Source organism: Hydra vulgaris, chromosome 12, assembly GCF_038396675.1.
Source record: "Hydra vulgaris chromosome 12, alternate assembly HydraT2T_AEP".
In the NCBI taxonomy this organism is placed as follows: Eukaryota; Metazoa; Cnidaria; class Hydrozoa; order Anthoathecata; family Hydridae; genus Hydra; species Hydra vulgaris.
In genome coordinates, this window is record NC_088931.1 from 46,942,501 (window position 1) to 46,961,287 (window position 18,787).

Genomic DNA, 18,787 nt, shown 5'->3' on the forward strand with positions numbered 1-18,787 from the left:
GATTACATCAAGTTTTATTTTTTACCACAAAAAACTTAAGAAGTGAATTCAACTAAAGTTATTAACTAAAATAAAATAAAAATAAATCATAAAAATAAACACAAAAACAATAAAAAATTTGTTGTAAAATTTAAAGGTAAAACAAAGTAAAATGTATTTAAAAACATAGTCAACAAAAATGAAAATTATTGTAAACAATGATTTTTTTTGAAAATACTCGAACAGAAATTTATAAATATTTTATTCATTCTGACATTACGAAAAAACTTGGAAACGAGAAATAATAATTTATCGTTTCCGAATTTTTCAGTTTTTATCGAAAATTTTTCGAAATTTTTCGTAAACCGGAATTTTATTCGACAAAGTCCAGACACTAAACACTGATAATGATCCTATTATTGTTCCTTCAACCAAAGAAGAAAATCATCTAACATTTACAACAGAATATGGACCGATATCACAAAATTATTTGACTCATGTAGTTATACCTAATGGAACTGGCCCTATCATGGCAAATGCTACTGCCATGGCAAATGCTAATGTTTTAACAGAATACTGTTCATAGCTTAGTAGCTGTTATTGTAGATAACGCTAGTTCAAATACAGGCACAGATAACGGTTTGGTTGTTAAACTCAAAAAAATTCATAAAAAAAGTTTGCACCTTTTAGGATGTTTGCTGCATCAAGTTGAACTCCCACTGCGTCACATATGTGAACTAAATGATTAAAACCAATGGCCCTAAGTCTTACAAGGTTTCATAGAAGAGGCTGTATCTAATCAAACTCTTCATAGTTATTTGATAAAAATGAAGTTATAAGCTTATCTTAGTATTAGTACAGATCTTAGTACAGACTAGCAAAAGCTTTATAAGCACTGTGTCGGTATCTCAAAAGGTTTAATCTCTGAAAAATTATCGCAAAAAAACCTGGATTAGTTTGTCATGCTAGATGGCTAACTTTGGCTCTAAGAATAATGATGGTTTATGTTAGGACTGATAAACCATCTCCTGAGTTATTAGTAATAACTAAATATATTGTTCAAGTATATTGTGGTTTGCTGTTAGGCGCTCTGGAAAATACATAGATATTAACTTCTTTATAAAACCATTCAATTAGTCAAGCTTCAAGATAGCAGGATTCAGAGCATTATTTTTAAAACTTACAAGGAAACTCATATTATTGTTTGCAAGTAAATTTACTGTACTGTATGCTGCTGGATGAAAATCTGATTATAAGAAATCAAGCCCTCAACAAATTCCTAAAAATAAGAGCATAGAAAGAAGACATTACTTTTAAAACAAAGTTTAAGCCAAAATCTATAACAAAAATAAATTTTGATGCTGATTCTTGGGACTATCTTGTTTCTGTTGATGATATTCAAGTTAAGTATTCAGGTTGAGCCCCCAACAACTCTTAGCATAATGTCAAAAAATCTAAGAGAGGCTATTGAATCAAACCTAAAATTCTATATAATTGACATGTCTAACAATTCTTAATCTGTGGGGAGAGCACTAAAATTAACCTCTGAGGCATTTAAACAAGTTTATGGTCAAGAAAAGTGACATAAATCCATTTTGACAAAAAACCAAATTCAAAAAGAGAATAAAAGTAATGTAAAAAAGTGTGACTAATTTATAAAATGAATGACTAATATTTCAGTATGATATTTTTACTCCCGCGTTTTTTTTACTTCTTAGTAAAAATCTCATATTAAGTTTTTACTCCTACTATGATTTTTACAACTTTGTTGTTTTTTGACAATATTTGTTAACGTTTTAAAGATTGTTGCTTTTTAAAAAGCAGTAAAGAAGCTGTAAGAAGCAGTAAGAAGCAGTAAGAAGCAGTAAACGATTTTGTTTAATATGAATATTATTTTAAAAATTTTAGTGATTAAATCAATTGACAAAATGTTAGGTATTAATAATAAATAAAATTTCGCTGTTGGGCGATTTAACCTAAGTCTTTGGTTGAAACTCCATAGAATGAGTATATATAAACATGTGTAAAAAACTATATAACTGCAGTCTATTTTATCAAACTGGCAATAAAGATGAACACAAGTCAGTTTTGCTAAAATTTTCTAGCCATATGCGCAACGAAATACACAAGGAAATTATTAGGTATTTAAATATTGCTTAAAGATTTATTTATTAAGATGCATGATAGTTTGTAATAATAGATTGCTTAAAGATGCGACATAGGGAACTGACAAGGATATAATAGGATGTGCTTCATTTATAAGGGGTAGATATCTATCTATCTATCTATCTATCTATCTATCTATCTATATATATATATATATATATATATATATATATATATATATATATATATATATATATATATATATATATATATATATATATATATATATATATACATATATATATATATATACATATATATATATATATATATATATATATATATATATATATATATATATATATATATATATATATATATATATATATATGCAGTAAATGTGGAAAAAAAATTACAATAATTGAAATTAAACAACACATCTAAATTAATCACAGCATCAAAGTGGATTCCAGTCGAGTTGTCTAGAAATATAGAATTAACAACTTTGTTTCTAATTGGCTTATGTTCATCTTCATTTCTAGTTATGATAAAAGAAACTGCTCTAAAAAAGCAATTTCCATCTCCTTTAACTCTACAGATTCCCCTAGGACAAAGAGTTAGGTTGATGTTTCCTACGGCAACATTGTGATCCTAACACTTCCAAACTTTTCTGGAATTTATTTTCTCATATCAAAAGTTGCACATTTTGCTATATATTATTAAATGCTAAGTATAAATAGATTACAAAGGTTTCAATATTTTTGTTTAAATACTTGTTTCTTTATTGCTTTTCATGCAACCACAAGTAATCAAAACATTCAAAAGTATTCATAAAATATAATGTGGTTTGGTTGCAAAAATACATTTTGCTGCAAAGATTTTTATGGGAGTAAAAATCTCATACTATACCAGTTTTCTAGGGGGTGCAGTGGGAGAAATGCACCCAGGCTTCATGATTTGAGGGCCTCAAAATGGTCATGAATTTCCCAATAAAACTTTTTTTTTAATGCAAATAACTTAATTATATAAAAAGACTAATGAACTTTACTAATAAGAGAAGAAAAAACATGAATTTTACTGATTAGAGAAAAAAAAACATGCATTCTACTGATTAGAGACAAATCTATGAGAACTTAACTCTTTTTTTTTTTCTCATCAACTATTATTATCTATAGTACAGATAAGATAATTAATAATAAATTAGTAGTAAATTTAAAAAAGCAAAACTAAAAAATCAGAAACTTGAAAGTAAAGAATTTTATTTAAATAAAATAAGATCTTTTTACCATTACATTCAGTGTAAGAACATAAAGCTGTGTCTTCATCACTACCATAAAAACTGTAAGTATCTACAACAGGATTGGGACATGCAGAAGAATCAATTGGATTCATACAAAATCTTGAGCGCTTTTTTTGGCAATCAGAATCACAAGGTCCATAATCTGACCAATTACTCCAACCAGTACCAGAGTCTATAAATAAACAAAAAAACAACTGTTTCTATTTTTATGTTTATTGACAACTTATAAAAATTTATTATAATCTTAATTATATACTTTATTATATAGTATATAACTAGGTTTTATAACATGAATTGTGTCTACAACTTATATACAGTTGTTTTGCCCAACATTCATATAAAATTATTTCTTTAACCAAATAATAAATTTTTTGATTGCTTCATTAATTTCTCATTAATGTTTAACTCAAGGTATAATTGATTCACCAATCACTTACTTATAATTAATATTCTCACTTTTACTTTAAATAAAAAACTTTGTTTTCTTGCTCGAAAGCAAGAAAACTAAAGTTATATTTTTAAATATTGAAAAAATATTTTTAATATTATATAACATTTATAAATTAAATAATATATATGATATTAAATAATACAGTAAACTCTCAGTTGTTTGAACGAATTTCCTCAAAGTTCAATTTGAATTTCCTGCTTATTCAAAGCAATTTTCATTCCCCATGAACTTTCCTTAACAAACTCATGCAAATATCCATCAGTTATTCAAACATGCAGTTATTTGAAGTTTCGTTTTTAATTTTTTGCTCCCCTTGACAAACATTCCATTCAGTTTTAATCAAGTTTTCCTTTGGCTCAAGATATAATTGCATTGCATTTCGAAATATAACTTTATTGAATGTAATCAAAATATATGTATGTATATATGTCAAAAAATAATGTTATCAAAATATAAAAAAAAAATTGAATACATTTTTTGAAGTGTTTTTAAAATTTTAACATGGTGTCTACGCGAAAGAAGGAAGTATTGACAATCAAGGATAAACATCTTGCTTCTAAAAGGAATGCAGCTAAAAAGTTTAGTGTTCCTCAACTTTAACTTATTGGATTAAGTAAAGAAAACTTTAATCATTAAGAGTCAATTTGGAGCAAAGAGATAAAAGTTAAGTTTTGGAAAGCATGATTCCGTTGTATATGAATTTACTAATTGGTGAGCACGTTATTAGGGAGAAAGCTTTAGATTCTGCAAAAGAACTCAACATAACAGATTTTAAGGCTTCAGAAGGGTGGCTAGATCAGTGGAAAAATAGACATAACATTGTTTTTCAAACTATTTCTGGCAAGGAAAAGTCAGGGACAGAGGAAAAGACAGCAAGTTGAGAGCAGACCCATTTGTCCAAGATCCTCTCAAAGTATGAATTAATGGATATTTACAATGCTGTCAAGTTTGGTTTATTTTATAAACAAATCTTATTCCATCTTGTTCCATTTTTATTCCTTTTTACTCTCTATTTTTGTTAAAATCGATTTTAGCAGACATGATGCAATAGCATGCTTGCCTCAGAAGCAAACAGCCCAGGATTCAACACAAGCTCAGGGCATGTTTTCCCGCTATTGGTAAAGAAGGAGGCATGAACTTCTTAGTTAAATGTTATTCCTTAGTGCTCTGTAACAAGACAGTTAGGACTTTTTGAGGCACCTAAAATATAATTAAAAAAAATTGGTAGTCACTTGAAATAAGTCACTTTAAAGAGATTTTTCAGTTATTTGAAGTAAATTTTCATTTTCCTATGAGGTTCAAATCACCGGTAGTTCACTGTTTTTCATTTTCCTATGAGGTTCAAATCACCGGTAGTTCACTGTTTTTCATTTTCCTATGAGGTTCAAATCACCGGTAGTTCACTGTTTTTCATTTTCCTATGAGGTTCAAATCACCGGTAGTTCACTGTTTTTCATTTTCCTATGAGGTTCAAATCACCGGTAGTTCACTGTTTTTCATTTTCCTATGAGGTTCAAATCACCGGTAGTTCACTGTTTTTCATTTTCCTATGAGGTTCAAATCACCGGTAGTTCACTGTTTTTCATTTTCCTATGAGGTTCAAATCACCGGTAGTTCACTGTTTTATAATATTGAATAATATAAATAATACTAAATATTTATAACACTAAATAATACTAAATTAAACAATAACTAATTATTACATTAACAAACTTTTGTTTTTTGTCAAATTTATTTTCAAAAAATTATTGAAAAGTATTCAACTATGTTTAAATATAGTAAAAACATTTTAATGAGTAATAGTGAATCAAAATCACTTTTAAAGCAAAAGGGAAAAATATATATATAAAAAAAGCGTTAAAATCATTATGGCAATATGAAGCTAAAATAGACATCTGACACCCTGAAGTTATCAAAAGTTGAATGCTTTCAATATTATACATAAATATCAAAAAGCTAGAAAAGTGCTGTATTGGAATATCTTTGCCAATGACTTCGCAGTCAACTATAACGCCAACTAATGAACCAAAAACTCCAACTAATGAATCAACAAATAATATAGCATCAACAAATAAATTAATATAGTTGTAATTAAGAAAAATAATCAGAGAAAATTTTATAACATTTAATAAGGGAAAAAAAAATTTCTTTGATAGAAAAATTTATATATAAAGTTAACCTTTAGTTATAATTTCCTAAAAAACCTAACAGTTTAGTCACAAAGCACCGCAGAAGAGCATATAACTTGGGCGATCAGACACTCCTTCTTACCGATGACCCAAATATTCGGAGAGCTTGCTTCAAACCCTAAATTTTCTAAAGCACTGTGCCATGACTATTTAAAAGTTATTCAAAGCTTATTTAAAGTTCAAAGTTAAATGAGCATTTACCAGAAGTTATATTTAAAGAACCTTTTCAGAACCCTATTCAAAGTTAAATGAGCATTTACCAGAAGTTATATTATCCTTACAAAATAAGAAAACTTATACAAAGTTAATCCTAAAAACGTATTTAAGTTAACCTTAGAAAATATGAACATTAATTCCAATTTAACCTTAGAAAATATAAACATTTATTCAAAGATAACCTTGTAAAATATACACATTTCTTAAAGCTAGCACCATAAGAAATTGAACTTCTTTTTTTTTGAAAATAAATTAAAAGATTTATATTTTTGTAAAAATTTAACTTATGTATAAATAAGCTAATATTCAATTTTCCAATAAATTTTTAACTTTTAGAGTTTCTTTGCTAAAAAAAATTGTTATAAAATAAGAAATATAACTAAAACATACTTGAACAATCATACAAAGTATTCAGTTGTGAGATATCTGAAGATGATAAATTATTCCTTGATCCAAGTTCTAACACTGGATTATTGGTACTTATAATGGTAAACTTTTCCGCTAAATATTTAAAGCATAAAAATCATTAAAAATCTTAAAAAACATAAAACAACTATTCCAAATAACCTTATTTAAAATTTTGACGAAATTAATTTCATGAATGTTGACTTTATTAACATTAATAAAAGTTTCCATGTGCCATATAAGTTATAAAAAAGTTAGGCAATACAAATATTTAATTGTTGTAACTATAAGTTAGCATTGTAATTTCATTTTTTAATTCAAGAAAGAAAAAAAGCTGAAGAAAGGACATTTGCCATTTATGATGGTAAGATTTGTTATTAACATGTTTCTGTAATCAATTAGTCTAGTATTTAACACTTTTGATGAAAGAAACAATTTTCTTTCTTGAAGTAAAAAATTTGTGAAACCATTTTACATTTCTCGAAAATTAATAAAAGGGAGGGAGGGGCTCAGTAAAAAACCTACCACGAGAAAGTCTTTTTGCTCTGGACATCCCTTACAGAACTTGACAGCTAGTAATTATATTTACTAAATGTAAAACTTACCATTCTTTGCAAATGAAAACTTTCCATAATGCATAATTGAAGTTACATCATATGGTGAATTGAGACTATCCATATAGTCATAACCATTTTTTTCAAAGTTACTCTCTTGTCCTATAAAAAAGCTTTCAAATTGTTATTTTTGAATTGAAAAAAAAAATCAATAAGTTGTTATTCATTTTACCAATATCTTTTATATACCAATGAAAGGTAAAAAAAAATTTCAATAGTTAGTGGTAAAGTGGTATACATTTATATAAATTTATTATTTGAATTAAGAATTTTAATTTTAATTTAAGAATTTAGCTTATTTATTATTACTATTTTAATTAAAATTATCTTAAATACTTCAGCTTGAATATTTTGGCAATTTGTTAATAAATAAATTTACAAATGACAAAAAAAAAAAAAAACAAAGCAAAATAGCAATACATACCTTCAGGTAAAAAAAACTTAATCATTTTTTTTAAAATCAAATAACTTTGAATAACTTTAAACTTACCTTCTATAATATTTTCCCAAAATATTTCAACATATTGATCTCGATCTGGTCTAGTTTGTTCATGGAAAAATCCAAGTAGATGCAGCAGTTCATGCATTATAGTTCCCTAATTAAAAGAACTCATAGTCACGAAAAAATTTCTGAAAATATATCAATTCCACTCTACTAAATAACTGGAATCATATATAACACAAAAGTAATACCTTATACAAGCACCCAGAACCTAATGAAAGTTCTTGAAAGCCATCTATCCAAAATAAACGACCAACAGATGACCAACAACTACAAATAAAATTTATAAAAATTCTAATAATCTTAACACATCTAATGCATATAGTTATAATTAACAATTCAATAATTTATGAACATAAAATTTATATTAAATTTGTATTCAAAGAATGTTATTATAAATATAACTTGTTATATTTATAATAACATTCTTTGAATACAAATCTTTGAATGTTATTATAAATAAACAAAAGTACAAAATTAATCTATAGAATACACTGTGACCATTTTCTATAGACGCATGTAGAATTTAGCGGATTTACAGTGTTACAGTGGTAATAAAATTGTTCTAACGGTACTTTTGAATAAGTGTATGTAAGAAAACAATGATCCATTATGCATCTGATTATTAATTGTCTTGATTGTATTAAAATAATATAGTTTATTATTGATATAGTTTTTACGAGCAAATTTCTTATATTTTGTAGTATTTTTTATTTTGTGAGTCGAAATTAAGTTGAACTTAACCAAATGCCGAAAGGAAAGGTCCTTACCGATATTGAAAAAGGTCAAATATTGGCTTATCATCGAGAAAAAGTTCCAAATCGAGAAATTGCTATAAGATTGAAGAGATCACGTTATCCGCAATTTCTTGAAAAATCCAACAGATTATGCAACAATCAAGAGGAAACCAAAGAAATCTAGGGTTTCAGACCGTGAAAAACGTAGAATTGTTCGACTTGCATCAAATTTATCAAAAAGTTTAAGACAATTAAGTCAGATTTGGGTTTAAATGTTTGCAAGGAGACGATTAGAAAAGTTATTAAAGACATCCCACACATTGTACGATCAATTTAAAATGAATAAAGCACCAAATTTGAAGCTCGTTCACAAACAGAAGCGGATGGAATTCGCCTGCGAAAACATGGCATGCGATTGGGAACAAGAAACTTTTGATTAAATTCTTATGAATACGTAAGATGTCTAAATAGCTGAATATTTTTGTTTTCAATACCAGGTGATTTTTTTGGACGAGAAAAAGTTTAATCCTGATGGGCCTGATGGTTTTAGTGGCTACTGGCGTGATTTGAGGAAAGAACCCAAATATTTTTCAACAAGGAATTTCGGTGGTGGATCTTTGATGGTTTGGCTTGGGTTTTGTGCAACAGAAAGTTAAATTTAGCATTTACATCTAGCAAAATGAAAAGTTCTGAATACATTGATGTGCTAAAACTATGTTTGATTCCATTTAAAAACAAATATCGACGCAAAAAGTTTGTTTTTCAACAAGACAACGCCAGCATTCACACTAGTAACAAGACTAAAGCTTGGTTTGAAGCTAAAAAAATTGAGCAAATGTGGTGGCCTGCTCGCAGTCCAGAATCATTGTAAGGCGTTTCTATGCTGACCAGAAGCAATATAACTCTGTGGCAGAGCTAAAAGTAGCGGTATCAGAATGCTGGGAGGATATGGAGCCAAAAGTGCTGGAAAACTTGATGGAAAGTATGCCAAAACGAATTTATCAAGCAATTGAGCGCAATGGAGGTCCAATCAAGTACTAAAAATGTGATAAAAATTTTTTTTGGATAGTTTTGTTAAAAAATGTGAACTGCGTCTATAGAAAATAGTCAGCTATCTTTTGAACTTAATTCATTTATGATTGACCTCTTTTCAAATTTGATATTATTTTTTGATAATTTTCATTATTTTTTGATTTAATCAAAAAATCAAAAAATAATTTTCATTATTTTTTGATTTTTGACATAATCCACATGCGTTTATAGAAAATGGTCGCAGTGTAATACTGATCAGTCTAATGCTTTCATAGAAAAGTTTTTTTGAGCCTTCAAATTCAAATTTTCAAGGATTTGTATTTTATTGAGATTTTAATAGAGGTTAATGAGGCTTTGTAATATTGTAGATTTAAAGCAAACTTTGATAAGATGATATGAGATCATAATAATTTTTATAGGTATTTGTCATTGACTTTAAGTTTGAGGTTATTGTTATTGTAAAACCTAATATTTTAATTAAAATTTTGTAATTATTTTGTATTATTGTTATTGTAATTGTAAAACCATGTTTTAATTAAAATTTTGTAATTATTTTGTATTACCTGTGTTTTTTAGACTTTTTACTCTTTTGAAAGAAATTTATTTTAAATTTATTGTAAAGACAATAAACAAAAATAAATAATAATAAATAATTCACTTTTTTATCTGATAATAATAATAATGAAAATAAAAAAAAGTTGATGATAATTTTTTAGATACAAACTTATTAAATTTCAGTGTTAAAGACATTTAGTGTTAAAAAAAATCAATATTATTGACATTTAATGTTAGAGACATTTGATGTTAGAGACATTTGATGTTAGAGACATTTGATGTTAGTGACATTTGATGTTAAGGACATTTGATGTTAGAGACATTTGATGTTAGTATCATTTGATGTTAGAGACATTTGATGTTAGTGACACTTGATGTTAGAGACATTTGATGTTAGAGACATTTGATGTTAGTGACATTCAATATTATTGACATTTTATGTCAGAGACGTTCAATATTATTGACATTTTGTGTTAGTAACATAATTCTAGTGAAAATATTATTGACATTTAGTTAGAGATATTTAAGTAACATTTAGTGTTAGAGATAATTAAGTAACACTTAGTGTTGAAGATATTTAAGTAATATTTAGTGTTGGAGATATTTAAGTGACATTTAGTGTTAGAGATATTTAAGTAACATTTAGTGTTAGAGATATTTATTTTTGTGACAACATTTCAACTCTTTTAGTCATAGAGTTGAGGTTTAAAATAAAAACAATTATCATTTATGCTTTTTAAAAATTATCATCAACTATTTCAAAAATTTTTTAAACTTTTTTATGTAAATCATTCAATGCACTAAAAATTATGTGGAAAAAAAAGGTATAGATACAAATGGTATTACACTGAATCTTAATGTGTATAATATTTATTTTGTGCATATTCAAACAATACAAATTATGTTTACAAACTTCAACACTGAAAACAAAAAATTAAAACAAATAACAAGATAATTATTTATACACAAAAAGAAAAAATGTTAAAAAAATAAAATTTTAATACAACAAAAATAAAAATGCATAATGAATACATTTGTAATAAGCAAATAATTATTTCTAATACCCATCTTTAGCAACAATTTTAACATAATTTGTCTCTGAAGAATATGGCTTGAAACGTATGCAACTCACTGATTCAATCTCTTTCATAGCAGATATAATTAAATTTACTGAAGTTGCTTTAAAAATAATACAATTATTAAAAGGCGTTAATAATAATAATAATAAAAGGCGTTAATAATAATAATAATAAAAATATGTAAAAGAAATGAAAAAAAAGTAAAATAAGAATGAAATAAAAGACCTCAAAGAAATGAAATTGTCAAATACTAAATACTTACAGTCAAAAATAGAATCAATTACAAATGGCACAATTCGTGATGTCCACAAATATGTTCTATCTCTCTGTGCATCTTTTTTTGTTCGAATCTTTCCTATTTTTTTTAAGAAGAAATACAAGTAGAAAGTCAAAATGCAAAAGTACAAAGAAGAAGTGCAAGGCATGTGTAAACATCAAGTCAAAATATATGAATTAAAAATTAGTAAAAGGTCCCAATGATCACCAAGGGGCATCCAACTAGCTTTTAATTAAATTTTGAACTAATTTAAAACAGAAATGTTTTTTTTCAAAATCCAATTATTCCCACGAATGGCACATAAAAGTCATTTTTGAGACGTATTTTTGCTTCTTTGCAGATTTACTGTAATTATTGTAAACATGTTTAAAGTTAATAACTATTTTTAGTTTATATCAAGACAATCTATCAGTATTGTAAGTTGATTTTTTAATGCTGAATCAGCAAAATAAAAAACAAATAATTTTTATTCGAGCTATTTAAATTATATAAAGCAGTATTTTTTTAATGATAATTTTGTTATGTGATGAAATTTGATATGTTTCCCATTTTGTGATATTCCAACTTATTTTTTACTTAGTTTGCAACATGTTATTAAACATTGCAAGTGGTATTGCTACATTTTCATGCAGTAAAACCACTTAATCATTTTTTGGTTAGAATTAAACATTTTTCGTTTAATACATAGTTTAAATCTATCAATGTTGGTAACATTCAGCAATAACAGCTTATCTTTAGCCACTTATAGTACACCACTTATCTTGTAATAATTACTAATAATTCATCACTAATGTTTATTTTGCCTATCTTTAGTCGCTCATAGAACACCACTCCTCATCACTCCTGCCTGATCTCATTAAATGCACAACACCACCTACTCCTATAAGTTAATTCTGCTGTTGACATAGATGATTTACTTGAACCCATGATTTTTTGTGTTTAGAGTTATCATAAAAATCAGACTACCTGCGCACAAAATCCCAATGACCAGAACTTGTGCTTTACACAAAACACAAGTTCTTATCATTGGGCTTGAATACAGAGTGAATGGATAATATATAAAACCAAATAAAACCTTTATATCCAAAAATTCATTAAAAGAATGAAATTAAGGGTATTTTTAATGGTAACAACCCCATATCACTATACTGCAGAGGAGAAAATGCTAACCTAAACCAACCCACCAACCTACAACAATGCAAATTTTATCAATTTTTTCAAAAATGATCTAGTACACCAAATACAACATTATGCACAAGAATAATCCAAACTTCACTGAATGATAGAGAAAAAAACAAGGACCTAAAAATTGAAAAATTTTTAAAAAGTAAAAACTTCTAAAAGTAAAAATTGAAAAACAAAACTGAGATGATTAAATGGTGCATTGACTGATTGCTCATTCAGTTCATTTATGACCATTGTAAACACTTTCATCTCAAAATTAATAGTAACATATGAGGGCTTATGCTAGCTATGTTGTTAAAATTATAATGAATAGTTTTTAAAAAAAAGCTGAAGAGTTTTTTTTTTATAATATAATAATCTAATAGTTCTCTTTATGTTAAACAACTAAAACTTCTTTTACCACCTTTTTTTTATTTGACATGGAGGGAAAATTTATTTACAAAAAAAAATAATAATAATAATAATGTTAGCGATATCCGGGCCATATTTTGAAAATGCTGAAAATAATTAGCGTAAATATCCGTATAATATTTTGTTTTGCATTCGACTTAATTTTGTGTTGAGCTAATTAGTTTATTTGAAACTTTCTTCAATTTTTCGTATAGGTAATGATTAAGAAGGATAAAAAAATATATATATTTATAAAAGTATATATATTTAAAATTGTGCCAATGGAAAACCTTTTAAAGAATCCATAAAAACAGTCTTAAATTTATATATCTTTAAAACAAATTTATTTAAAATATATAAATGATATAAAGTTAAATAGTTAAATTATTAGCAACACTAAAGACTTAGTGATTTAAACAAATTTTATTATAGTAATACCAAATGTTGACTTCATTTTTTTATAGTAATACCAAATGTTATGTTGCTTTTCACAATTACCTTTCATGATTAATAGCAGTTTGGTAGAGTAATGAAACTAATTATAATCATTTTAAACGATAGACACCAACGGGAAGGTAAGTATAGCTATCTATCATAACAAAACATTAAAACAATATCACTACAATTACGCAAAGAAATAGCAGTTAGCATATATGTAGGTTCACATTACTTTACACTAAATATTACCAGAGATATGTTTTCTAAATAATTATGAGAAGCTAGACAACAGAAACTAGATATATAACAGAAAAACCTCTTGGGACTAAATGCTGCCATATCTCTACTCAATAAACTGCTTGGCTGGCAAGGTTGGCTATCTTGCTCTGCATTGTTTTACATTTAATTTAAAAGAATATTAATAGAATTAATTAATAGAATTTTAGTTATAAAAAATAGCTGGCTAGCATAACAGTCAAGCTCTACACACATAGCAAATCACATGCTTTAAAAGGCTAGTTTAAAAGCCTCACTCAACACGCACTGCAAGTCACAACACTTGCTTGGCTTGTTTCTACTGGCACCCTTAAGATATTAGGGGTGCCAGTAGAACCATACTAAGAGCAGGGCCAATAGAGCTGTACACAAAATTCCCCTAAAAATAAATTAAGAATATAATTATCACTTGGAAACAAATAATTATGAAGGTACCTTCGATGTTGATAAGAAAATGAAATTCATTCAGAAATATCAGATATTCCACCGACTTCAGGAGAAAAGTAATGGACAAAATTTTTTATTGATTCATTATGGGTCATATGAATATATGGTATGAAAAAATGAATTCCAATGGTCAAAATTTTTTTTGCCATTGGTTGCTGTACAGCAATAAAAAAGATTGTTTTGTTTTTTGTTTTTTCAACAACAAAAACCAACAATTTTTTAGAAATTTCAAAAGGATATTGTGAGTGGAAAAACTAAATCCAAGAATCCTCGAACATGAAAACAGCAATAAACACCAAAGATGCTATTCTGATTGGAAAACTCTTGAAAAAAACCTAAAAGAAGGAACACTATGGATTCTGATCTGCATAAATTTATTAATGGAGAAATGAAAAAGTGAACAGATATCTTGAAAGCGATTGATACAATTTTGTTCTGTGAAAAAAACAATCTTGCCCTTCGGGACACAACAGAAGTCATTGGTCAACAAAACAATGGAATTTTTCTGAACTTGATAAAGTTGATAAACCATTATTATTCTTTAATAACTGAACATATTGCATCTGTTAAACAAAAGAAAACCACAACGCCCTACTATTCTCCTCGAACCCATAATGAGCTGATTGAGTTAATCAGGCAGAAAGTCAGGAATGAAATATTGTCAAACATCAAAAAAGATAAATACTATTCTGTTCAGTTTGACTTCACTACAAATTCCTCCCACAAGGTGCAGATGACTTGAGAAATTTAGTAAGTCCACACTAATGATGAAACATGTACAATTGAGGAAAACTTTGTGAATTTTATAGAATCTCACCAAAACATCGAAGAAGGTCTTGCAATAGAGATCACTAAAAAATTAGAGAATGATGGTCTAAAGATTTCTGATTGCTGCGGCCAAGGTTACTATAATGGAGCCAATATGTCTAAAAAATACAATGGCATCCAAGCTCACATCAATTCTGTGAGTCAGCAAGATTTTTTCTATATGGAGAATATATATTTTCACTTTAAATCTTGTTTTTGTCCATGCTACTAAGGTTTCCCCACTCATGATTATGTTTTTAGGAAAAGTTCATAAAAAAGTTCCTGACGCAAGATGGTCTGCCAAATAAAAGCAATCAACCCTTGCACAGACAAATTAAAGAAGTTCTTCAAGTTTTGGAACTCGTTATCCACAATTCCATGAATTCCATGGGACAGGGGCGCAGTTTTCTTTGCTTGCTCTAAGCGCAAATTTGGCTCAGTACAGCCCTAGGCACCAGAAGAAGAAAGATAAAAAAAATCATTATGAGATTATAATTGCAAAAAGTAAAAATTTGTTTTTATTGATGAGGCATAAAATAAATTTACTTGGTGTGAAGAAAACAAGTAAATTTAATAATCAGGTAATTTAAACAAATCAAGTTATGTGCATAGCAAATAACTTGTTTTGTTTATATTACCAAAGAATTATAGTTTTAAATAATTTATTTCTTTAATAAATTTAAAACTATAATACAACCATCAGGTCCTGTCACAAAGAACTGCTTTTGAAGAAACTAGGAAGTTGTTTAAAACCAAAATGTTGGTGCGTTTAAGATTTCTTATCAAACTCAGCATATAATTAAAAATGACCTGTTTAAAACCCCAACTAATCAAAGGTTAACCAGAATGTCAGCACATTTTTAAAAACTGTGTTGCAAACCATTGGAATAAATTAGCGCATGATGTTTCAAGGATATTTACAAATATATATTTATAATATATAAATATATATGATATTTACATTGATAATATTTTTGTAAACTCCTATTCTCCTAAAACAATCTCTGGCAATCTAACAATTTCTATTTCAGACCACATGACCCAGTTCCTCTGTATTCCTAGTATTACCTCAACAACAAAAAAGAATATAAAAATCTCTAGTAGATGCTTCAAAAACTTTGATACTGACACCTTTATACAGGGCATATCTTGTATGAACTGGGAGGTACATATAAAAGACAAGGATATAAATAAATCAATGATAAGTTTTTCAAATACATTTGAAAAAGTTCAAGACAGACATGTTTTAACAAAAAACAAATTAAACTTAAATCTAAACCATGGATAACCACTGGTATTTTTAAATCCATCTCAACCAAAAATGTCATTTGTAAAACTACATTTTGTTAAATCAAACAATATTACCACTAGAAATCTACTCTAAATTTAAACTATATAGAAATAAAATTAGCAACTTACTTAAACAATCCAAAAAATGTATTATATTTCCTATTTCAACAGCAACCTAAACAGCATTAAGAGAACTTGGAAAGGAATAAGAAAAACTATAAACATCAGACCTACTATATACAATAATTCTTTCAACCTCAAAATAAATGATAAAGTCATCTCTGATCCAATCAAAATTGCTAATATTTTTAACAATTACTTTGCTACTTTCCAAGAGAATCTAATAAAAAAATATATTATCCCTTAATATGATTTTAGAGACTTTCTAAAAAATCCTAATGAAAGTTATTTTTTCTTTGAGCCAATGACTGAAGTTGAGGTGTTGTGTCTCAAAATGAAACTTTAAAACAAAAGAAGTCTGGGCCTTCCCGTCTTTATTCTTAAGCCTATTCCAAACATAATCTCAAAGCCACTATCCATTATGATGAATAACTCATTAAGAAATGGAATTTTCCCAGATCTCTTTAAGATAGGTAAAGTGACACCAATACATAAAAAAGGTTCTCTATTGGAATACTCTAATTTTCTTTTTTTTTTTTTGTTAATTCACCTCCCCAAAGCTGAGAAGGCCACTACAGACGAGGAGGCTTCTAAATTGTGATTATAACCCTCTCTTAACTCTACAACTCCAAAACACAAACCATGACAAACAAGGCCGCTGCGCGGAGAAACAAGTTGACATAAATCGCCCTATCTCTCTTCTCTCAAATATAAGCAAACTATTTGAGAAAGCTATGCACAATCGATTCTACAACATTCTGGAGAAATTCAAGTATCTTTATAAAAATCAGAATGGATTTAGAAATAATCATTCGACAACACATGCACTAATTGGTATAACTGAAAAAATTAGAACAGCTTTGGACAATAAATTGTTTGCATGTGGTGTTTTTGTTGATCTCCAGAAAGTCTTCAATACAGTTGATCATTCCATTCTAATCAGAAAGTTAGAGTACTACGGTATCAGAGGCACAACACTCCAATGGTTTTCTTCTTATCTTCAAAATAAAACGCAATTTGTTTCTATTAATGGGATGAAATCTGAATTAATAAAATCAACAAATGGTGTCCCACAAGGCTCTGTATTAGGACCATTGCTTTTCCTTCTCTTTATTAATGATTTTAACATCTCTCTGAAGCTTACCACTTTGCTGATGACACCAAACTGCTTTTAATTAACAAATCACTTAAAATGATAAACAAAAATATTAACCATGATTTAGCGAATCTACTCCAAAAAAACTGAAATTATTATCTTTAAATCAAGTCAAAAAGCACCTGAATTTCAGATTAAGTGGTCAAAAAATAGGTCCTGTGAATTTTATCTTGGTATCAAAATTGATTCCAATTTAAGTTTTGCATCCCATCTTCAAGACTTAGCACTGAAACTAAGCAGGCCCAATGGTATGTTGGCCAAAATTCGACATTATCTTAATTTTGAAATGCTCCTTAGCATATATCATGTTGTTTTTGAGTCTCATCTTAGATATGCTTGTCAATTATAGGGACAGACCCAATCTCTAACATTTAAAAGATTGTCTCACCTCCAAAATAAAGCCCTAAAATTAATCTATTTTCAGCATTTTAACTCTGATCCTAATATCCTCTACTACATATCAAAGATACATAAATTAAAAGACCTTATTTAACACTCCAACTGTTTGTTTGTTTGGAAACAGCATCATAAAACCTTACCTTCTTCATTTACTAATTTTTTTACTTATAAAAAAAATAATTGTTACCAACTTCGATCAGCTAAAAGCTTCAAACTATCTATACCTAAACATTGAACTGTTTATTATGGCCATGAATCTATTAAATATCACATTTGATTCTTATTAATCTGGTTAAAAGATCAAGAACCAGTAAAAATTAAAGCTTGAAATAGAAGACAACTTTATGGGAGATATAATAGTTTGATGTATTCTTCGTTTTTCACTTCTGGAAACAGTTTAGGCTTTTTCAACCAAATATACTGATATGATCTTTAGCCTATTTTCCAATCTATATGCATTCTTATTCGAATTTATTAATGCAATGATATTTAAGTAAACTAAAATTGATTTAAAAAAATGATTGCAGAGCCCGTATAAAACAAAAGATTTAAGAACGTTTATCAAACGTACATGTTGAAAATAAATTTGATACAACTCTGTCATAAAATGATATAATAATAGTAACAACTTTTGGTAGTAAAAAAGCAAAAAAAAAAGTTTTTATCATTAACTTCAAAGAATCTGTGTTATTTAATCCAGATTAGATCCAAATTTTCTTTTAAAAAAATCGTTTAGAAAGTATTGCTTTTAAAAAGTACTTTTTTCAAGATTATTTCTAATTTTCTCGTATAAAAATTTATTAAAATACATTGCAAAATTTAAAATTTATTTTATTA

The 18,787-nt window shown here is 27.4% G+C and overlaps 1 protein-coding gene across 1 annotated transcript in view; it reads right to left on the minus strand.

Annotated features, from left to right (window-relative positions):
- LOC100201155 (zinc metalloproteinase nas-11) overlaps positions 1–18,787 on the minus strand; it is a 95,120-nt gene that overhangs the window by 20,353 nt on the left and 55,980 nt on the right. The window contains exons 7-13 of the mRNA XM_065813477.1: positions 11,428–11,520; positions 11,151–11,265; positions 7,954–8,032; positions 7,751–7,856; positions 7,252–7,362; positions 6,632–6,742; positions 3,372–3,557 (exon numbers count right to left, since the gene is read on the minus strand). Coding sequence (XP_065669549.1) covers positions 3,372–3,557; positions 6,632–6,742; positions 7,252–7,362; positions 7,751–7,856; positions 7,954–8,032; positions 11,151–11,265; positions 11,428–11,520 — 801 coding nt within the window. The remainder of the gene's footprint in view (positions 1–3,371; positions 3,558–6,631; positions 6,743–7,251; positions 7,363–7,750; positions 7,857–7,953; positions 8,033–11,150; positions 11,266–11,427; positions 11,521–18,787) is intronic.